The 22508-nt window shown below is 55.0% G+C and overlaps 2 protein-coding genes across 4 annotated transcripts; one reads left to right on the plus strand and one right to left on the minus strand.

Annotated features, from left to right (window-relative positions):
• Positions 1 to 787: 787 nt before the first annotated feature.
• On the plus strand, positions 788 to 1609 carry PRLH (prolactin releasing hormone). Its single transcript, XM_032857979.1, has 2 exons — positions 788 to 887; positions 1446 to 1609. Exons 1-2 carry the CDS (start codon positions 788 to 790, stop codon positions 1607 to 1609), a joined length of 264 nt encoding a protein of 87 aa, XP_032713870.1.
• A 6236-nt stretch (positions 1610 to 7845) lies between these two features.
• Positions 7846 to 21184, minus strand: RAB17 (RAB17, member RAS oncogene family). Of its 3 annotated transcripts, none has more exons than XM_032857579.1 (6): positions 21053 to 21184; positions 16548 to 16707; positions 11540 to 11691; positions 10587 to 10712; positions 8541 to 8634; positions 7846 to 8333 (listed from the first exon to the last, which is right to left on the minus strand). In XM_032857579.1, exons 2-6 carry the CDS (start codon positions 16702 to 16704, stop codon positions 8221 to 8223), a joined length of 642 nt encoding a protein of 213 aa, XP_032713470.1. In that variant the 5' UTR covers positions 16705 to 16707; positions 21053 to 21184; the 3' UTR covers positions 7846 to 8220. The 3 variants fall into 3 exon arrangements, with proteins under 3 accessions (XP_032713470.1, XP_032713471.1, XP_032713473.1); XM_032857580.1 differs by having other exon boundaries at positions 21074 to 21182; XM_032857582.1 differs by lacking the exons at positions 16548 to 16707; positions 21053 to 21184 and adding an exon at positions 12935 to 13007.
• Between the last annotated feature and the right edge of the window lie 1324 nt (positions 21185 to 22508).

Raw genomic sequence — 22508 nt, forward strand, 5'->3', positions numbered from 1 at the left:
CACACCTCTGCAGTGACCCTGAGCTCCTTGGGACCATACCCCCCACAGCCTACTCACCTCTGCCCTTCCCTGCCTGGGTGCACGACATGCACAGCGGTACAGAGACCTCCCATCCTTCCAGTTCCCTAACACAGATGGACAGAAAGACCAAAGCAGGTCCAACACAGCCCATCACTCTGCACCCACTTTTATACACCTCCCGGATCCTTCCCACAACAGAGGGTCGGTGCAAACCTAGGCCTGTCAGAGCCTGACACACACATGATGGCCTCAGGTAACTCTCTCTGGACAGAGGAGACAAGGAGGTCCCAGGGAGGGTGACAGATTTCACAAAGAGTTGGGTTTGTCTGCTAGGTATGTGCCCAGGACCACCCCAGCACAGATCGGAGTGTGCAATGCAGTGTTGCCCCACACACGTGCACTCACATGTGCACACACTCCCATGCACACTGGCTTACATGCACACACAACTCCATGCACACCGGTCCATGTGCACTCACTCGTGCACATACTCCTATGCACACCAGCACAAATGCACTCCTAACACCTCGTGTGTGCACACATGCACTCACATGTGCACACTCACGCACAGTTGGATGCCGTGCACTCACGTGTGTACACACATTTGTGCACACAGACACACACAGTGCTCACATTATCTAGGGCAGCTACCTTGGTGAGCACCCACCTGCACGTGTGCCTAACATCACTCTGGTCTTCCGCCCCAGGTTGCGCCCTTCTGTGTGGGATCCCACCTCCATCGGTGTCTGAGTGAGGAGCAGGGGGGATGAAGGCTTTGCAGACCTGGCTGCTGTGCCTGCTGCTGCTGTGCCTGGCTCTGAAAGGGGCTGCCGGCCAAGCCCACCAGCATTCCATGGAGATCCGCAGTGAGTGCCTAGGACACCCAGATTTAGCCTCCCTCACCTGCCACCACCACTCCCCGGACAAGGGACCGTGGCTGGGGCCTGGCCACCTCCTAACCAGGGGTCCCAGCATCACTAGGTGCCTCAGCTCTGGAAGGGGTGTGGCCTGCTGTTCACCAGGCTTTTCCACAGAGAGGCCCTGTCACCGGCTCTCTGGCACCCCTGTCCTTGCACAGCACACGGTGGAGGGGGTCGCTTCCTGCCCCCGAGGGTGGCCTGGGCCAGAGTTGGCCTTTCCTACCCCTGGCCCAAGTACCTGGGTGGGGGAGTAGGGGGTGCTGGTGAGTTTGAATTCCCATTTCCCAAAGCTTCCCACTGTCCAGCACTGGCCTCGTCACACCCTCTGGATGTCCCTGCTACACAGGTGGTCCCAGCATGGCCTGGGCAGGTGGACAGCCGTGAGCTGGGGACCCTGGGGGAGCACTGCATGTGTGCACTGGACCCTGCCACCCACGGGAGTGCACGGCGTACGCGTGCCGTGGACACAGCACCCACGTGCGGCCCTCACCCTTTCCTTCCCAGCCCCGGACATCGACCCCGCCTGGTACACGGGCCGCAGAATCAGGCCCGTGGGACGCTTCGGCCGGAGGAGAGCGGCCCTGAGGGACGTGGCGAAGCCCAGCCTCTGGCGACAGCCCGCCTGCTTCCCCCTGCAAGGAGGTGCCGAGCCCGCCCAGGATGGGTGACAGCCCAGCCCACAGAGGAATAATTGTGGAGCCATCCCCCCACATTCCCCGCTCCACAGGCTACTTTCCCTCCAGTCCTAATAAAAGCAGCTGGCCTTGCTTAGACGTGTCTTTGTGGTAGCCATGTGGGAGCTGTTTGTCCTCATGGCATGTTTGCTTGAAAGGACACTCAGAGCCCCGCAGCCCAGATGTGCCATGACTTGCCTGAAGGCACCCCACACTGAGTAAGGGAGCTGGGGTCTTCTGGGGTCACCTGCAACCTATTGCATGTGTGCCCTCCACCTGGGCTGCTCTGAGTGACTGCCTAGGCTGTGCACTGCACCACCCCATGCAGGAGGCCCCGGGGAGAGAGCAGCACAGCCCCTCAGCCTGACCTGTCCCTCTCCGAGCCCAGTCCCTTTTACCTCCTTTCTGAGTACTCCAAGGAGAAAGAGAAGCATGAGCTGCTTGTTTCAAACTCAACCAAGATGTCCCTATGTCCTGCCTCCGACCGGGCAGTGGAGGCCAGCCCTTCCCTCTGAGACTCAGTTTCCACATCTAAACACCCTGGGGCAGTAACACCCGTCTCATTCGACAGCTCAGGCAGGCATAGCACATGTTTGCTGGCCAATCCTGTGTACGTTCAATGTAGACCCCTTCCCCATGGCCCTCTCCAACCCAGCATGAGGGAAGGAGAGCAGTGGGGACAGGCTTATCCAGTTATTTCCACACCCAAAGCACATGGGCCTCTGCTTTCACCCTGCTCGCAGTGTCTCAGGAACCCACCCTGACCACAGGACTTCTGTCGGGCCTCACTCAGGAGGCCCCAGGGCAAGCCTGCAGGACCCCAGACCCCAGCTGTCCCTGCTCCCATTCAAGGAAGGGGGCGTCCATGGCTCCCCAGACATGGAGAGGAGGCAGAGCTGCCCCACCTCCCCAGCCACAGGGAGACCCCAGGGAGGGCAGAGGTCAGCTCTCCCGAGGATGAGCCCCTGCTACGTAGGCACCTCCCCAGGGTGCAGTGAGCACAGGGATGGGAGGGGCGAGGACTGCGCCGAAGGCAGGCAGGTGCTGGCCCAGGCCTGGAAGAGCGAGCAGCCAGGAGAACAGTCTGGCACGTCCTCAGACGGTTACACATCGAGTCACCATATGGCCCACAGCGCTTCCAGGTATGTCCCCAGAAGAAGTGAGAACAGGTGTTCAAACAAATGTTTATACAGAAATGTTCACAGCGGCACAATTCACAAGAGGCAGAAAGGTAGAAACACCAAATACCCAGCCAGGGATGAACAGATAAACAAAACGTGGTCCAGCCACCATGGATTATGATTGGGCCATAAAAAGGGACGGAATTGGACTGAATGCTCCAGTTTGGGTCCTTGAAAACGTGATGCTAGGTGGAAAAAGCCAGACACAAAAACCCACATCCTGCAAGATCTGATCTACATGAAAATTTACAGAAAAGAGTCATCGCCAGTTGTCAGGGTGACTGCTTAATGGGATGAAAATGCCTTGGAACCGGACTCAGGTGGTGGCTGCAGAACAGTTTCAATGGGCTAATACCACTGAATTGCACACTTTCTCAGAGAAGAGTTCACAGTTCAGGGTGAAGCTCAGACAGGACAACACAAGGGCATGAGGCTGGGCAGCTCCAGACTCCGGCACCTCTTCTGTGTCCCAGAGGGAGGAAGGGGCGGGAGGTTGTATGTTTCCTACAACTTATCATGAAAATTTTCAAACATACAAGGAAGTTCAAAATGTAGCCTAACGAGCATCCACACACCCTCCACTTAGTTTCAACCACCATTACCGCATTTCTGTCTCTCTCTCTCTCTCTCTCTCCCCCTTCCCATTTGGAAGTAAGTTGTAGACATCGTGACATTTCCCCTAGATGTTTCCATATATTCCTCCTCAAAATAAGGTCTCCTGCATAACCATAAAATTATTGTCCCTGATTCATTTTTTAATAATTCTGTAATATCATCTAATTTCTAGTCCATATTCAAAAAATCCCCAGGGCCAGAAAGTCTTGGCTGTCTTGTTTTCTTTCTTTCTTTCTTTCTTTCTTTCTTTCTTTCTTTCTTTCTTTCTTTCTTTTTTTTTTTTTTTTTTTTTTTTTTTTTTTCTTTTTTTTTTTGAAACCAGGTTGCAACCTAAATCCACTGTTGCTGTTAGGCATTGCTCCTTAGTTTGTCATGACATGGACATTTACAAGAGCCCAGATGCGTTATCCTGTGAAATGATGTGTGAAATGAAGGTGATGTGTGGATTGTTCCCCAGAGGGTGGTTACCTTGTTCATGTTCCGTCCCCGCATTTCCTGTGGTCTGAGAGGGAAAGTCTGATGGGTTACTCACTGGGGACACCAGGGCTCTGTGTCCCTTCTGTCCCGCATCATCTGATGGACAGTCCAGGCCCCACTCGGACTGATGCTGGGGCCGACCCTCCCATGGAGGAGGATCTCAGCTATAAGGGGTCTTCCTGTCCCTCACTGTGTGCTTGAGGCAGCAGCTGGTTTATCTAGAGCCCCCAGCCAAGGATCTAAGCACCCACTGAACATCCCCGCTGGGAGCCCATGTCCTCACCAGCGCATTGCACCAGGAAGATTCTCCAATTCCTTCCACATTTATTACCATATTCTTCTAAAGGAGGTATCTCTCTCTCTCTCTCTGTTCAACACTTACAAATAATTTTTGGGTGCTCAGATTGTCCTCAGTTTGGCCAGTGGGAGCTCCAGGAAGAGGATAAAAGGAGCCCGACGGGGGCCCTGAACTCACAACTCTGAGATCAAGACCTGAGCTGAGATCAAGAGTCGGACGCGGGTGGCTCAACGGACTGAGCCCCCGGGCACCCTGGGAATACATTTTGGAAGAAGAAGAATGGATCCGAGTCAGGTCCTCTGGGCTATTAAAAAAAAAAAAATGCAAACATTTGAAGATCTAATTGGCTTTATTAAGCTATTCATGAATGGGGCCACATCCAGTCTAGCCAGTAGTGAGAGGTTCTGTCAAGGTGCAGAGAAGGAAAGGTGTTGAAAGACAGAGAGAAAGCTCCTTTTGTCTTAGAGTTTATTAGCCTTGTTGAGGTGAGGTTGCCCTGGTAGGGGAAAAAGGGTTTCTCAGAGGATTGCCTCCAGGAAATTCCAGTGCGGCAGGCTGAAGGTCACATTCCAGAGATAGCAGAAACTGCGGTCGGGTTGAGGATGAAATCTGGCTTTACTGATGCCTTAATTTCAGCGGCTCCTTGGGCCTGGGGTTTTCTTTCTGACCATGTGAAGGGGACCCTTCCAATGGGGTTGGAGGCGACACCTCCCACAGAAGCAGAAGACAGAAAAGGGGTAAAGTTGCAGGCCGGTCAGCAGGGTTCCTCCGAGGGGCCCCATCTCAACCCCCGGAGCCTCCTGCCCCCACCACCTACAAGGGGGCACACACCTCCCCCAGCTCCAGAGAGGACCCAGGTACAGACCCAGGCTGAGCGGGGCAGGAGCAGCTTTCCCGTGGCAGGCAGGACAGGGGCCTCCCAGGCTGACCCCCATGGGGACTCGAGGCCAATGCAGACCTCTTCTCCCAGGAGTCTTCATGGGGAATGCATCTCTCTTCGTGCTCCACGCCCACTGCCCACCCTACCCCCCATCACAGGTTCCAGGATGGAGCTGACATGAGGTGGGCAAAGCGTGGCACAGAGACCCTTCCAGAATCCCCTGTCTGTTGTGATGGAGGCTGGTTTTGGAGGGCCTGCCTTTTCTTTAGGTCTCTGGGGGAAGGAATAGTTTCTATCCTCTTGCTGGACACACGTTGGTTGAGCCCCTGGCATGTGTCTGATGTTGCCAGGCACCAAGCACCCTGCAGAAGGAAAAACAGAGCCCTTGGCCTCGGGGCATTGCCCATCTTGCCAGAATATTAGGTTCACCGGGGAGGTGAAATGCCCTGGGTGCAAGCTCCCTGGAGACCCATGGAACCAGGGCAGGTGGTGAAGGGCCAGGGGTGCTGCTGAAGGAGGCTCCCAGGTGATTCTAATGCAGGGTTGAGCCACCTGCCTGGTGAGGCGGAGGAGAGGGTGAGGAGCCATCACATCCAGAGCTATGGGGAACCTGAGCTCCAGAAGCACAAGGCACCCCATCCAGTGTAGGGGCACGGAGAGGGATGCCTGGTGGAAATCCGTCCAAGGATATGTTCTAGCAATAAATTCTAGCGCAGTGATACAAACTTGACAAAACTGGAGGGAAAGAGGCATAGATATGTGGGCATCCTACACACATCATCCTTATTTCCCCCACTTCCTGTTGCCTCAATCAACTCACAGGAAATTTCTCTGAAAGCCTGGCATTTAGCAGAGCAAAGGCGGGGACCCTGGGCCCTTGAGCCCCAGGGTTTGTCCTGAGTGATGCTGGAGTGCCACCTAGTGGCCAGGGGTGACCTCAGCCTCCTGCCGCCTCCAAGGTGGGACCCACCAGGTGGGCACTGGGGATCCAGGGCCTGCTGCAGCCAGGAGGTGAGGGGAGCACTAGACACAGCCTGGCACCCCGGGGACTCACCCCCACGTACTGCATCTACATGAGAATAATATGAAACAGAGTGCGGCTTGACTACTGTCAGAAACTGTCACCAGTGAAATTGTTTAAGGAACAAAATAGAGTGAGTGGAAATCTGGGTAACAGGCCCTCTCAGACGCTTTTATTTCTGTATTTATCCTTTAGCTTTTCTCAAGCATGACAAGAGATGCCTTGGGAAACTTGCATTTGTCTGGGAAGACATACCATGATCTTGAGGTTGGAATGCAGGGGGTCCCAGGCCTGCAGGATGGGGGAGGGACCAGGGGCCAGAACGTAGAAGGGAGCCTTTTTGGGACCCCTGACCTTTGGCAGGATACAGCCACACTGAGACGACCCCAACTGGACGGGTCCTAGCCAATGCTGGGGTGTGTCCTGATCAGTTCAGGGCTCCCTGCCCGCTGGGCCCCAAGCAAAGGTCCAGGCCCTCGGCTGGGATGATAGGCCTGTGGCAGGGTGGACGCGAGCAGAGAACCAGTGCAGAGGAGCCCCTAGAAACGCTGGCTCGCCCCTCATGGATGCCAAGAGTTCAGAGTAAGCGTGAAAGGATGCTTTACCCTGTCCTGCTGTTGATCCTCCCCGCGATACAGCGAAAGCAGCCTTTTCAGGTGGACCGCGGTGTTTTAGTGTTTACAATTTCAGACTTGCTTATCCCAGTCCCCGGGGCAAGGATGAAAACCAACAGCGCCTCTCCACCTCACAAAACAGCTCACCTTCTGAAATACCCCCAACTTGATATCAGGGCTAACCTCCCCAAAAGACCATCTGGTCCTCCCCCTGGAGGCAGGCAGTAATGGGGTGAACGCACGATGTGTCAGCCCTGGAGAAGTGACCTGCGGCCCTGAGCCACAGTCTGGGCCTGGGCCCACCTCCTCATTCACTTGGGACAAGCCCTCCTAGAACACGCACCATCACAAACCCCAGCCTTGCAAACTCGGCGACACCAGCTCAGAGAAAGCGGCTGGATGTCTGCAGACATATGGGCAGCTCCGCTCACACCACGGGCTAGAAATCTGTGTCCTCAGGCTCCCTGGGCACAAGCATCACTGGCTGAACTCAGAGCCAGGAGAAGAGAGGGTGGAGGGGCTGGTCCCCCACCCCCAACCCCGCCCCAGCTGTCCCGTTAGATGCCATCCCTCCTGGGGCCACCGCCCCGAGATGTAGGAAGTGGACGCAGCCCTGTGATCTTCCCGGCACTGTCACCCCCATGCGGGCCTATCCCCTCCTCCCCCAACTCCCAGAACCAGGCGGGCCCAGCCCCAGATGGACAGTGAGACTGCGGAGGGGACAGCCATCTGGGCCAGGGAGGGCGCACCTGGCCCGGGCATTGGGTATCAATGTCAGGGGGTGGGGGGAAGGCCGACACCACTTCCCATCAATGAAAATTGAACAAACCTTTTCTGAAACATTAAAGAGAAAAGGAAAAGCGTTTTCTTGGAACCCAAGTGGAGACCGCTACCTAGGACACACAACCTTCACAAAGGAGAGCATGCTCCCAGGAAGAAACATTTGGCACAGGCTCATATATGTCTTCTGCATAAAGAGTTACAAATCATCGCGACAAAGGACATTCCAGAAAGTTACAGATTTTTATCTTGGTTTTAGTGTGTGCCAGGTTATAGGACTTTAATCTTCCAGGACCAGGGAGGTGTTTCCTTTCCCTTATCTTTATGTTTAGAATGTTCCTTGTGGGTTTTTTTCCCATGAGGGCGATGCACAGTGCGTGCTCGGGGCAGAAATGCAGCCCAAGCTTTGGAAAGGTTTTGCCGAGTCACTTTGACCTTGGTAAGTATTAAAGCACAGCTTCCCTGGGAGCCCAGGAGCAGGGCCCACAAATGCTAAAAGGTGAACGTTCTCTGTATCGGCCCTAGAAGCCCTCTAGCCCCGGATCTTCTCCTGAATGATTCCCACCGGCTCTGGGAAGTGGGAACACTGGCAGATGCCAGCTTCCAGAACCTCTGGGACTCAGGGAACAAGCCTGTTTGATGGTGACTCAGATCCTTGGTGGAGGCAGTGGCTCCCCCTGCTGAGCCTCCTGGCCTGGGGGGCATCCTCCCCAGGCCCCCCACCCTAACGTGGCTGCTGCTAGTGGGGGCAGCATCTGGCCTGCCCGGCAGATGCCCCATTCAGAGCCAGCCCTGCATCTCCACGCTGCTGCCGTCCCTCCTTCTTCTCTTCTCTCTGCAGGAGCTCCCAGGCTGCGAAGGGCAGAGGAGAGTGGTCTGGGAGAAAGCCCACCAGGCTGTCCCAGGTCCCACCCTCCCTGACATTAACGCAGAGCCACCAAGTTCGGGCCCCTGGAGACACTCTGCTGGGTCCCGGGATACCAGAAAGGAGAGCCAAGAAGCAAAGCCAGAGCTGAGCCCCAACCCCACCCCGGCTCTCCTGGGGGTTCCACCACTCACCTACAGCGTTGAAGACCTCAGTCACCTGGTGGTTTAGTTTGGCTGAGGCCTCCATGAACAGCAGCCTCTTGCTCTCCGCAAACTCTTTCCCTTCCTGCCGGAAAAAGAAACAAAATTCCCACACTGGTTACAAAACACACTTTCCTAGGAATACTGGGCTGCCTTCAAAGACCCAAGAACCAGTGAGGGTTCCTCCGTTCTGGGTCGTGGTGCTCCTGGAGGGGCCCAGGGCTGGGGAGGTGGGAGGAGGGTGGTGGGAAGGCAGGGAGGTACTCGCCCCTCCATGAGGGCCCCACACCCCAGCAGAGCCCCAGCACCAGCTTCCCCTGGTGGCTCCCTGCCCTCACGTCTCCCCTCTGGTACCTGGGGGCTCTGACATGGGGGAAAAACCAAGCGAGAAGGCAGGAAATATGGAATGGAAGCAGGCAGAGCTCCTGGGGGGGAGCGCATCTAAGCCCTGATTCTGGGGGTCCCTCCTGGCTTTCCCCCCAGCACTGCAGGGAATGATACATAAGTGTGCTAGTGTGAAACTGTTGAGATCCGAGAAAGATGAATACTTCGTACTATTGTAGGAATGTCCACTTTCTGATTGGATTCAATGTTTATGCGAAACCTTAGCATTCGGGAAGACTGGGAGTGGGGGCTTGGGGGGGTCGGGACAGACAGGACCTTTTTGTAGTACTTTTGCAATGCTTTCTGTAATTCTGAAATTATTTGATAATGAGAGCCAAAGAATTCATCTGGAATCTGTGCTCCCCTTGTCCCTGCCTTGGCCAAAGCACCCGACGTCGTCCCCCTGGCTGGACGCCCGTGTCCCTGGCACCTGGACCTCCAGGTGTAGACTCAAGGTCCAGCTGTGCTTAGTGGGAGCTCAGAATAAAGAAAAGGTCAGGGGGTGGCCCAGGGCCCCGGGTGGTCGGTGGGGTCTACAGCCCTGGCCTCAGGGTGTCCGTTAGTGTGAGCTCTAAGCCAGGAGGCCTCCCTGCACAGGCGGAACGGGCTCAGCCCAGGGCAGGGGTGCCGCCGCCTGAGGCCCCTCGCTCCCCCAGAGCTCGGCTGCCTGCCTCCCAGCAATCTCCCCACCCAGGGCCTGGTCTCCCCAACTAATTCGGCCTGGCCTTGCCCCCAAATACTCTTTCCTCAAATCACCCATCACGCCCTGGCCCCTAGCTTCTCAAAATCCTCTGAGGACTCCTTGTTGCCCCCCAAATACTGCCCCCCCTTAACGCCACACACTGGGATCTCTGCTTCTGAGCCCACATGCCTTCTCATCACGGCCTTCCCCTCCTGGCGGCATCAGCCAACCCACTACAGCGAGCACCCTGCCTTTCCCTCTGCCAGCCATACTCCACTCGTCCCGCCTGCCTGTCCGCTCCTAGACCCTTCCCTCACACACACACCTACACACCTTCCTACGCACACATATGCTTGGCCTGCACACACACCCTGCAGGCACGGACCCAAGCACACACCCCTCGCTCACCGCCTGCTGTCTCACAGCGCTCTACGGGCATCCCCAAGGCTTCTATCCCACCTTGGGTCACTTTACAAAGCTCTGGCTTTCTTCTGGTCTATCCCTCCCTCAGTTGCTAGCAAGGAAATTTGGACTTAATTTATTGAGCACAAAGGAAAAGATCTGAAAACCCACCTAAGGGAACACAGGAGAGCAGGGCAGGAAGGGCGTGGGTTCCTCACAACCCTGGCTGAGCCAGGGGGTCCCTGCAGGCTGGCGGCACGGCACGTCCCCGCTTCTGGGACACAGGACCCAGGGCCGACCTGCCACCAGCTCGCCGCGGAGCTGGCCTCCCCACGCCTGGGGAAGCGCCATCTCTAGACCTGATGTCTCCAGGAGAGCCCCAAAATCTTTGTCCCTAAGGGAAAGTCAAGCGGGAAGCATATGTGTTTGTGCATGTGTGATCAAGCGTGTGTGACATGTGTGCGTGTGGTGTGCGTGTGAGTGGGCGGGCGACGGAGTGAAGGCTGCAGGTATGTTTTGGGGTCACTCTCTTGGCCCCTCAGGGAACAAAACGACACTGTCAGGGCTACCTGGAACGTCACCTCCCGCTGCTCGCCGAGGTCCGTCTTGTTCCCAACCAGCATCACCACCACCTCCCCTGGGGGGGACTCCCTCTCTAGGTCCTTCAGCCACTGCTGAGCCTTGCTGAAGGAATCCTGACAAAGGGGAAAACGCATCAGAACAAACCCCGTGGATGGTTTCACCGGCTATCCTGGAAAGCGCAGGCAGAGGCGAGCGGCGTCCTGTTAAAAGGCATACGATCCCATTGGCCATATGACAGCCGCCCCCCTCCCCCCGCACATAGCCCCTCCCCCCACCTCTGAGCTGCTCAGGTGGGCAGCCTCCCACGCTGCAGCCCGTGGCATCGTGCTTGCCCCCAGCCCACCCCACCCACAGATTCTGCACTCTTCCTGCTCACCTGCCCTCAGCCACCTCCCTGCCCTGCCCCACCCCAACCCCAACATGCTAATCCCCACTTTCCTCCCTTTCTGCAGGAAGCACCCCCTACCCCAGGCTGAGTCAGGTGCCCCCCCGCCCCATCAGCTCCCACAGATCCCTGGCTTCCCTCCTCCAGCTCTAAGTACCTGCTGACTCGTACTCAGCATCTACCCAGACAACACCCTGCGGATGTACAGCCAGGGGCCGTCAGCTCTTTGCGCGACACACCCATCACCAGTGCCGCGGGCCCCCAAGGCATCAGGAGTGAAGATGGGGGTGCTCTATGCAGGGTGTTCTGAGAGGACCATGGAGGGGCACAAATTCAACCATGCAGTAGCAGGAGCAGGGGTTATCGGCGAGGGCTTCCTGGAGGAAGTGACAGACTTTCACAGAAGTGCTGCCCACTGGCTGTGGTGGTTTTACCATAAAGCACCAGCATGGGCTGGTCACAGGAAGCCTTCAGAAGAGAGTATCCCTGCGCCTGGGGAACAGAAGGCAGATGTCTTGCAAAGGAAGGTGGGAACGTGTCCGAGGCGAGCCTCACCTTCCTGGTGATGTCATACACCAGAAGCGCAGCGTTGGCGCCCCGAAAGTACAGGTGGCAGATGCTGTGGTACTTCTCCTGGCCAGCTGTGTCCCAGATCTCAAACTTCAGAGACTTGGAGCCCAAGTCCACCACCTTGGAGAAGAATGCACCTGAAACAGAAGCCCGGGGTGGGGGGCTTTAGCAGACATGGTCTTTAGAGCCCGGGCTGTGCCACTGAGGCAGGATGCAGACAGAGCTGTGGGGGGACAATGTATCCTGCTAGGAACAGAAGCTAAGGGATGAGTCTGGGCTGAGATCATGATTCTTTGGCATAAGACTCCAGCTCCGGGGGGCTCCTAACAGAACCCACCCACCCCGGTGTCCGCCTGTTCATCCTGCCCTTCGCTGCACAGCCACAAATCTGAAGTCAGATAAAACCTCCTAGAGGCCATGTCCTATCCTATCCCCCAAAGTGATGGTCTTAGGAGGTGAGGCCTCTGGGGCGTAATCAGAGTTAGATGAGGTCAGGAGGATGGGGCCCCCACTGTGGGATCAGTGCCTTTATAGGAAGAGACACAGAACCCATGATCTCTCTCTCCCCCTTCCTCCCTCCCTCTCTCTCTCTCCCACCCTTCTAAATCTCAGTGCCCTCTTCTTCACCACGAGCCAACAGTGCCCCCTTCCCACAGTGGGTGTCAAACCACAAGAAAAGAGAGGAGAGCAGGGTCTGTGCCTGGAGCTCCCCTTCCTTTGCCTGCCCTGGGCTCTCCCTGATTCACAGGGTGGGATGGTGGCCTTGTGTCCACATCCTTCTATCATGTCCAATCACATTCCTGAACTTGATTTTGGTTGTTCTCTAAAACCCGCCACTGGCAGGTTCCCCACAGGAAACACCTTCGGGTCAGCCCCCCCAATTCAGCAACCCTAGCTCCCCATCTGCTCCTTCTCTGCTTTATAAATGATGGCTGCTGGTCGAGCTCCAATCCACATGCACCCCAACAAACTTGCAGGGAGGGCTTTCAGTCCCAGTGATGATGAGGCACGAGTGATGGGGTGTTTACAGAGAGGAGAACCTTAACTCCCCCAGAGAGAGACATGAGGTTCCTCCAGGGCCCCTGGACTCCTCTCCAGGGCAAACTTCCTCCCCAGACCCATGGAGCCCTTGGCTCCAATCAGAGAAAGAGCCCACATTAATTATCTCTCTTGTTCAGAAACCCACTGACCACATTTTCTACATCGTCACAGCTAAAGCCAGGAAGAATAATTGATATTGGCCTCAAGGTAGGGGGTGGGGTGGGCTTGGGCCAAGAACCAAGAATTTTTCCGTTTCTAGAATACGTAGCTGGAGGAGACCCATGGGCACATTTTCACGGGGCCTCGGGTAGACTGAGCTGGGCCGCCTGGTGCACTTACACATCGTGGTCCCGTCACAGCACAGACCAGGTCTCCTGCCTCCTCTGGTCCCACCACAGACTTCAGCACTGGCAACCCAGCAACAGCCCCGCCCTGGTCTCTCCTCCATCCTCTGGGGGCATGGGGGGGAGGGGGGAGGCTCCTGCAGGCAGGTGAGCTGTGCAGCGCCCCCATCTGCACAGCGAAGGGCGTAAGAATGACAGACTGCCCTTCCCCCACCTTACTGTATTGCCCCAGATTATAAAGTATCTCCGTAAACGTCGACCTAAGGAACGAGGTGGTGCTCTGTCTGGTTTTAATGTCAACAAATAGCTGATTCTGCTCATCGAAGCCTCTCGGCCACATGTGCCTTCCTTGGACAGAGTATCAGCGGGGTCGGGGTTGAAGGGAACCTGAAATTTTCTTTTTTTGCATTTCAATAGAACTAGCTTTATTATTATATTATTATTATTTTAAACAAAAGAAATGGTCTAAAAGTAAATACAGATATGTACCAAGGGATGGACATGACCTGGTACTTACAGAGGAGCTGCTGTGTCATAAATGAAAACAGAATGTTAGGAGAAAAATGGTATTTCAGGTGCTGTCTGCTTGAATAATCTGGAGACGCATGTTAACTGAAACAAGGTGCTGTGACAAGCAATCAGCAGGAACAAGGGCCAGGATGGTGACAAGGCTGAATGAGGGCTGTCTTTCCCTCCCACACAGGAAACGGCGACCCACCAGTAAATACGCACACCAGCACTAGATGTCACCATTGCTCCAAAAGATGTCACTAAGACAGCAGGGCTAGCACCAGGAAGCAGGGAGAATTCCGGGGCTGTGACCCGTTGGGACTCCAGGATGAGGGCTCTGTGGGGAGCCCAGTGGGGTCTTCGGGAGCTCCCCGTGGTTCAAGCCCCCAGCACCCCCCCATAGTATTCCCCCTTGAAGCTGCCCCGCCTCCCCTGCTAGGCGCTCTCCCGCAGTGGGACGCGGGGGGGGGGGGGGCTGGGGAGCTTTTCGGGTCTCCCCTGAGTAGGCTGACCCCCAAGGGCCTGTGCTCCCTTGAAATTCCCACGCTCGTTCTGCTTTGGGGACATGAGCGTTCCAGCTGTCTCAGGGCAAGACCCGGAAGACCCTGTCCAGCCAGGGGACAGACAGACAATGGAAGCATCTGCCTTTGGAGGGCTTTTGTACAACGCAGACTACACAGACGTAACTGAAAGGAGGGATAGTATTCCATCACCTCGTTTGAAGTGGGAAGACCGACCTTTATGATAACATACAATGATGTACTAATTATAATGGCATGATAACTAATAAATCCTGTAGAATATAATATACAGATAAACATCATAGTATAATAACAAATAAAATCATTAACTGCCCTTCTTTATTTATTTTTATAACAATGTAGCCACTGTGACAGCAACCTCCACAGGTTGTGGTGTCATAAAGCATGTGAAGTCAGCTCTGAGATTTAAGGGTCAGGAAGTTCTAGCCCCGTGGTCGGCAGCTGCTTGAATAAACAATTGCCAGATGCAGCTAGAGGCTCGCGGCTCCATGGGCGCCTGTCTGGTGGTTTCTGGTGTCTGGTGGTGCACACACGTACACACTCCAGGGACAGTGGGAAGGAAACAAAGACCCGAAGCACCAGCCCCAAGGCAGAGGCAGGGTCCCGAGCCTGAAAGCAGGGAGGACAGCCAAAGCTGCCCATGAGGATGAGGCTGGTCCAGGGCCCAGGCAGAGGACCACGAGGGGAGAGAGCACCCCTAGGCCTGCCCCCCAAGCAAAGACCCCCACTCTGACTTGAGCCCAGGCTCTGCCCACCCGACTGAGCCCAACAGAACCTCTGAAGGGTGAGAGGGAGGATGCCAGCATGTTCCCAGACCTGGAAGGAACCTATGCAAGTTTCTTTGAGTAGGGACAGGTCCTCGCCCACCGTTCCTGTACCTGCTATAGGCTGGGAAGCACTGTCTGCCAGGCTTGGGAAAGTTAGTAAACTTCCCATTAATTCAGAGTGACTGCACTGTCCTTGGCGTAGCTGGCTCTGTGCTTAGGAGTCCCCTCCTGCCCCCCAGGGAGGGTCCTCACTGCAGCCTACCCACTTGGATCCAGCAGGTGCTGGTCCCATGGAGCCAAGTCTCTGGCTCACAGTGAGTGTCCACACCACCAACGCTGCCTCTCCTCTCCCACAGGAACACGGTGGCAGCCCACTGCCTCCTAGGGGACTGGCCCCCTCTCCCATACTGGTAGAGCAGAGGCCCAAACTGTTTTGGCAAAGGGCCTTCAGTAAATACTTTGGGCTTCAAGGTGCTACCATCATAGTTATCCCCGCAGGATACACAAATGATGGGCACGACTGGATTCTGGCTGGGCCAGTCCCCCTTCTCCCGTCTCTGCTCTCCACAGAAGCCCCCCACCCCCCAGGCCAGATTTAGCACTTTGTTGTGTTCTTTTAAGTCCGGTCCAGTATCGTGGCTGACTGGTGTCGCTTTTCCTGCAGATGGAGAAGGTCGCCCTGGGCCCCCTCAGCCAGCCTGAACCACCATCTTTATGAGCTCTTCCGGAGATTCCCCCCCTCCTGGAGCCAGCCCCTCACCCCTTCTCTGCCCGGCTCACCATGAGTGCTGGGGGCCTGGACCTGGCAGGTCTCTCGGCCCCCATGTCCCTCTGGCACTCTTGGCAGTCACTGTCCTGAGAAGCCTGCAGGGCTTCCAAGTAGCTAATGCACACATCAAAGTTAGCATTGTGTGTCCCTGTCCAGTGCCCCTGTTTGGCGTCTTCTAGAGCCCTCCACACCTAGTGCAGGCCTGGGACAGAGGCCATGCCCAGCAGGTGCTCGCTACATGAGTGAGGGAGGGAGTAAATGAATGAATGAATGAGTGAGTGAGTGGACTTGACTAAGTGCCAAGCAAAAGGCTTGTCCATGGCAGAGTCCAAGTCTGAGGCCAAAGCTCTGGTTCTGAGTGGGGGATCTCTCTTTGGCCATGCTAGCCACCTCCCAGGAGGGCTGGCATGAAGTACGCATTGAGTTTCTATTTTAGGTGGAAAACAGGATTTCCAGCCCCAGAACAGCGTGTGACAGAAGTCAACAACCCAGCAGATGCTCCAAAGGCCCTTTTCCCCAAGAGCTATGACCTGTTACCTCTTTAAGAAGTAGGGAGTGGGTCTTCCCTCCATGCCACCCCATCCTCCAATCCAGGCCAGGTGGTAAACTAAGACCAGGCAGAAAGGGAGCTGCTCTTCAGGACACTACCCAGGGGAGCAGCATTGGCAGGAGGGACCCTAGGCAGGGTACGAGGTCGGCCTATCTGGGCGGCTGAGTGGCCGAGCCTAGGGGGCCTTCCCTTGGGCTCCCCGTCCACCAGGAACAACCCCTCACACCATGCCCTAGGGGCCCAAGGCCCTGACCCTGAACCCCTGCCCCCTGCAGCCTCCCACTAAGCTGACACCAGACTGCTCTCTGGACAGCACATGTGTCTGACCAAGGGGGGGCCTCATCGCCTCCCTGCTGTGCTGGGTGCCACCCGAGGCCCCGGGAGAGTGTGGGAATGCCCCACCCCTGGGACACCGCCCTGCCTTCCCCTCTAGCAGACTGACCAAGGGCATGCTGTCCCATGTCACTTACATCCCACGGTGGGCAGGATGCTCTTGAAGTCATTCTTCACGTACCGGAGAGCCAAGCTGGACTTGCCCACAGAGCCACTTCCCAGGAGGACCAGTTTGAACACGCAGGGCTGGTCCAGGCCATCCCCAGGAGAGGGGACCCGTCCCGCCTGTGCCATGTCCTGCCAAGAGACAGCAGATGCAGGAGGTTGCATGTCTGCCGCCAAATCATCTTAGTGAGCTCGCCCCTGCGGTGCCGCTTCCCTGGGGGAAGGCAGACAGCCTTGAGCAGCAGGGAGCTCAGGGTCTGAGGCAGCAGCCTAGGTTGGTGACCCTGTGCCACTCAGCACCCTGTTCCCTCACCACAGAGCGGGGCGAGCAGACCCTGCGTGACAGGTTTATTGCTAGCAATGCTCAGGAAGTGTCTGAAGGTGTCCAGCAGGACCCACTGCATTCAAGCACTACATGCCCTGGAAAATAGTCCTTGTGTGCTGGCCATCACGCTGCCTTGTCGTCCTCGTTCCCATTACTTCTCACTTTTAAAAAAATCGATTACTTATTCCAAAAAGTACTGAAATCGCCCGAGAGGCAATGGGCTCTCTCCATTGAGGCTCATGGGTTGGAGCTGGTGCTTTGAAAGGATCTAGGGTCTACCTAAAGAAAAGGTCAGTGTTTCAAGGACCTCAAAACATTTTGGTCTTTCCTGCTGTATCTAAAGCCTCAGCACCTGTGAGGGATACGCCGTAGAGAAAACCAGCTCTGTGATCAAAATAAATTTGACTAAACCCTGCATATCTGTTCATTACAGAAAATTTCAGGCACCCTCCACCGTGGAACGGAGACCGTCCTAGTGGGCCTCACTTACTCTCCTCCACTTCCAAAACCTTGGTTCCCGCCCATCCCCAGACCCCCTCCCACCAAGACCGGTGTGAAGCAAACCTCAGGCACCCTGTTGTTCCATCTGCAAATCTCAGTATATATACACGTATTCTTTTGTTTCTTTGTAATTAATTTGTTCAAGAAATCAGCTTCGCAGTCTTCCTCTGGCTGATTGGATCCCCTGTTCTTGTCCTGTGAACCCCGTATTTGTTCTAGCCTGGCGGATCGAACAGCAATCTGATCAGAACCAGGCCATTGTTTGGCAAGAATGCTTCATGAACGTGCTTTGCATTTCTTCAGAAGGCCAATAATGGCCACGCACTCTGGGGGTGATGCTCGGGGTCCCTGAAGACCATTGCCAGATCCACTATTTCACTAGGACCAGTGATGTTCTAATGTCCCCACCTTGTCTCCCTTTATGATCTGGGCCGCTTCTAGGAAGAAAAACTTCCCCTAAAAAACATGGAAACCCACAAGGGGGTGGGCAGTCCTGGGAACAGCCTCCCCCTCCTCCTCACTCCATGGGCAGGAGGGAGGCCCCCAAGGGTGATGGGAATGGAGGAAGGGAAAGAACTTCCAAGAGGAATGGAGACAAAAGCAACAGCAGCAAGAAGCACACCATGTCCCCCACCCCCACCCCGCAGCTGTCCCTGTCTGGTCTGCCTGCAGGGACAGGAGGGGTAGGGGCGAGCTTGGGAGTGGGGAAGGGGTGGGGACGGGAACAAGCAGCCCTGAGTCCTAACTACTAATAAGACTGTCCCCAGCACAAGTGACTGAGGAGTGACAGGGTCTGAGAGAAGGATTCAGAGCCATTTCTGCCCCTTGAGGACAGGGTGCTTGACACAGTGGAGGGGAGTTTTGGGAAGGCGTGTGGAAGCCCATCTTATGTGGGATTCACAGGTCTCACCATTAAGTATGATGCTTATAGTGTCGATGTGTGATGTTTCAGAGAAGGATTGGAAAGATAAAGTATTTTAAGTTTTCTATCTCTGTTTTTTTGAAGCGGATCCTGGGGTCACCTGGGGAGCTGCCAGCTTCGAGGAAATCTGCTAGATCTGCTCAGATCTCTGTCCCACAGATGCAAACCTCTGTCCCACCACAGCGGCCACCCCGATCACATCCAGTCCCCAGCAGCAGCAGTTGATAAAACAGTCTCTGCCATCACATGCCCCGAAGTCAGTCCCTGTCCCTCTTCCTGATTGAAATAACTCTGGTTTTGAACTCTGTCTTAGCTCATAAAATTATTTTTTAATGACTTATCTCTCTTGCAGGACTGTAACCTCCAGTAAGATTCACTTTATATAATAATTGTATTAATACTCACATGCTCTGGGTTGTAACCTCCCAGGAGAGCAAGGACCATAATCATGGACCTTATAGTAGGTGCTAAATAAATATTCCATGCACACACAGGAATGGCTCCACAAAAAAGCCATAACTGGACAGACATACTGTTTCCACCCCCGCAGTTTGCATGGCTGGTCCAACCCGAGGGAGCTGGCCTCACAGTGAACTGGGCTATCTGCCAAAAGGCTGAGCAGAAGAAGCATCTCCAACAGGCATTGGGAATACCTGTTTTGCGTTTCCCACATCAAGAACAGTGGTTTGATGAGCCCGCCCAGGGGAGCCGCCAGCCTGGGTTCACAGCTGAGAGGGCAAGTCAGCTCAGTAGCAAACCCTAATTTATAAAGTGCTGCTTCCCCCCCCCCAAACTCAGAGGAACAGAGTTGAACACTGGTTACCAAAGACTGGGGAAGGGGAATGGAAAGATGCCTGTCAAAGGGTACCAACTTCCAGTTACAAGGTTAGCAAGTTCTGTGCATCTAATGGACAACATGGAGATTATAGCTAATGATACTATATTGTGTCCTTGAAAGTCCTAAGAAAGTAGGTTTTAAATGTTCTCAGGGCCAGAAAGACGTGGTAACTATGAGATAGGACGGAGGGGGTCACTAACAGCATGGCGACCATCACATTGCAGTATACAAATGGGTCAAATCAACATGGCGCACACCTTGAACTTACACAATGTTGGATGTCAATTACAGCTCAACCAAGCTGGAAAAAAAATCCTTTTAAGAATGGAATGTCCCGACTTTTCGGCGTTATCCCAAGCTATTCCCTTGTTTCTAACCAGAAGTACTTAACGGCTGCTGCTTGGAAGCAGGCATCCCGTTGATTCAGACCATAATTTGCACAGAGAAAGTTCTAACACACCTACAGTGATACATTCTTGAGAAGTTAAAGATACCCCTTCAAGGGTTCCTTGCTATTTATACACTCAGATTAATAAAGCTCTTAAGTCTAGAAAATCTTTAGCGTAAGACATGTGTGAATTAATCAAAACAGGTGGGCTATGAACAAATGATCCATTCCTCCGATATCACATTCCAGCATCTCATTCCTTTGGCAATGATACATCTCTTTGTTTAAAAATAGTATTTTACAATAAATATAAACACATCATTGTCAATACGAAAAAATCACCCCAGATCTCACCCCCTTAATATAACCAGGAAAAAGCATTTTTGCCCATTTTCTTCTTAGTTTTCAGGCTATGAATCTTAAAACAAGCAAACCAAAACCCAGAGCTTTAACATAAAATGATGTATCCTCCCTTTAAAAACAGCTTTCCACACTGCTGTGTACGTTCCACACGCATTCAGCATGATATGCTCACTGACCACAGAACATTCCTATAGCTCTTCCACTTTGCTAACCCATTTCCCCACTAAGGATTTTTTCCTTGGTCATAACTGTCTTCTTGGTAATACAGAAGACTGCAGAAAGCACTTTTGAGTACAACTTTTGTGTGATGACATGTTGTAAGCTTCCGATAATCACAGGCTGGAGCCCTCTGGTCAGAGAGAAAATTGAAAATGTGACTTCTGACCCAGCCTCTAGAATTTAATCGAGATGAGGTTATTTGAAGTCTTTCTAAACACAAAGATGTTCTCAGGAACGCAATATTCATGATTAGGAGTAAGAGACGCCCTCTGGAGCATCCTGATTAGGGCCTTTTTAACATTTCTTACCAGCTCATCTCTTTTCTACCAAAGGGAAAAAGAAAGGATTGCAAATCTGAGCTGGTCCTTTCTTGGGGTAGGGGAGGGCATTTCGGGGCATTTCCGGGAGGCTCTGCACTGCTGAACCTTCTGTCCAGGATGTCACTGGTGTCCTCCCTGCCCAGGGGCGTGTAAAGAACAGGGAGATTACTGAGAAGCTGGTTATACCCAGGCCAATCTGCACTAACTGGGCGCCCTGATCCCTCCAAGACAGGTCCCTTGAAGGGCTGGCTCCTCGCCCCCACCAGCGGTTTACAGTCCAGGCCTGGAGCTGGACTTTTCCCAAAGCCACCGTATAAACAGGAGTCTCCTTCCGAGACCCGACCTAGCCAGCCACAGGGGTTCCAAACAGGGGCACTTCCGGTCCTCCGGAAAACAAACTCCTCCCCCCACCCTTGGCCCTTTTGTTTAGGCCCACAAGGGCAAAGGTACGGACACCCTCACACACATGTGTACACAGACACACACACAGATATACACGGACACCCACAGATACACACAGACACTCAGACACTCACACACAGACATGCACACACACTCACACACACTGTGCAAGCAGACAGAAGTTAAAACAACAACTCACGTGTTCCCGAGGCCTGATCACCTCCAGGAAGCCTGGCAGCCTGTCATCACCGGGTCCTGCAGGACCCCCACCTCTCTCCCCTTTCTCCCTCCTCTGGCCCCTGGCAAGGTTTGCTTCCCCCGCCCCGCCCACAGGCAGGCAAGCAGGGGATGGTGGCTCGGGTGGGGACAGACTGAGGTTCTGCTCCAACAGAAAACAGGTAAGAGACAGCCCCGCCCCTGCCCCCGGGTCAGGTCTCCTCCTCCTGTCCCCAGAGGCTCCCAGGACAAAGTCCACCACGGTCATGCGTCACCTGGGACAGGGCAGGGCGGGAGGCTGGATGGTGAAGCCGACCTGTGAAAGCACCTGGGAGCCCGCGGGAAGCCAGACTCCCATCGGGGTGTGGGGGGTCACCCACCTCCAGGGAGTGTCTCAGCTCTGATATCCGTCTCTCACTTCAAAGCTGAGGGTCTCCGTCTCCCCTTGGCTCCTTCCTGGGAGCAGCGCGGATCTTTGTTGCCCTCCAAGCCTGGAAGGAAAGGATGTATTTTGGTCAAATGAAGTTATTCCTGCCCCCAAAGAGCTGGGAGACGGCTCTTGTGGGTCCCGGCACCCCGGGGCCAGAGGCAAGCCAGGCAAGCCGGTCCTGGGCTCAGACGCCTGCATCCTGGCTGGACGCCACAGCGGGGGAGGCTCTGTGTTTCTCTAACGCCCCCTCCCAGGTTTGTCACCCTTCAACCTGACTGTTCCTCCCAGGGATGGGAAGATCGGGCCGCAGGACAGACGGAGGGCGACTCTGGTCCTACTGACCTCCAGGGTTTCCTCCCTCCCTATCCCTTGCTGGGGCATTGCATGGGGCATGTGCAGGGAGGGGCCCTGGGCTCGCTTCCTGCTGGGGTGCCCTCCCACGACCCCTTCAGGACCAGCTCCTCTCTGCTGCGCCCATACCACCTCGGGGGGCCGGGGGTGGCTCCCCCCTCCTCCGCACATTCCCTCCAGGGTGTGGCCACCTCCCTGAGGGCCATCAGCAAGCTTGGCTGGGCCCTGCCACTTGGGAAGCTCAGGAACACTACCCCCTCGTGAATGCCCTCCTTAGCCCCCAACCTGAGACCCGCAACCAAAGGTCTGGGTGACGATGTGTTTCTCGGCCTATAAGCCATAGATGGAGGGTCCAATTCCGAATTCCCATGAAGTGGCCACCTTCCTGCAGGTTGGGGGAAGGGGGCCCAGAAGGAGAGGGAGATGCCAGTTTCTCGGCAGGAAGGCAGAGACGAGATAGTTAATAACCAGCATCTGACCCAAAGCGGGAGATTTGCACCTGTGGTCAGACAATGGATTTGAAAGCCAGACCTCGTCCAGAGGAGAGATTTCTGGAGACCGTTCAGCTCCCATGTGACTCTCCAGCTGCACCGAGATTGTGTTACCGAGGGTCCCACCCGGAGGCTCAGGCCCAGTCTTCATCCCTCCCTGGCTGTGG

The sequence above is a fragment of the Lontra canadensis genome, unplaced genomic scaffold, assembly GCF_010015895.1.
Source record: "Lontra canadensis isolate GAN:19392208 unplaced genomic scaffold, GSC_riverotter_1.0 scaffold13, whole genome shotgun sequence".
Taxonomy (NCBI): domain Eukaryota; kingdom Metazoa; phylum Chordata; class Mammalia; order Carnivora; family Mustelidae; genus Lontra; species Lontra canadensis.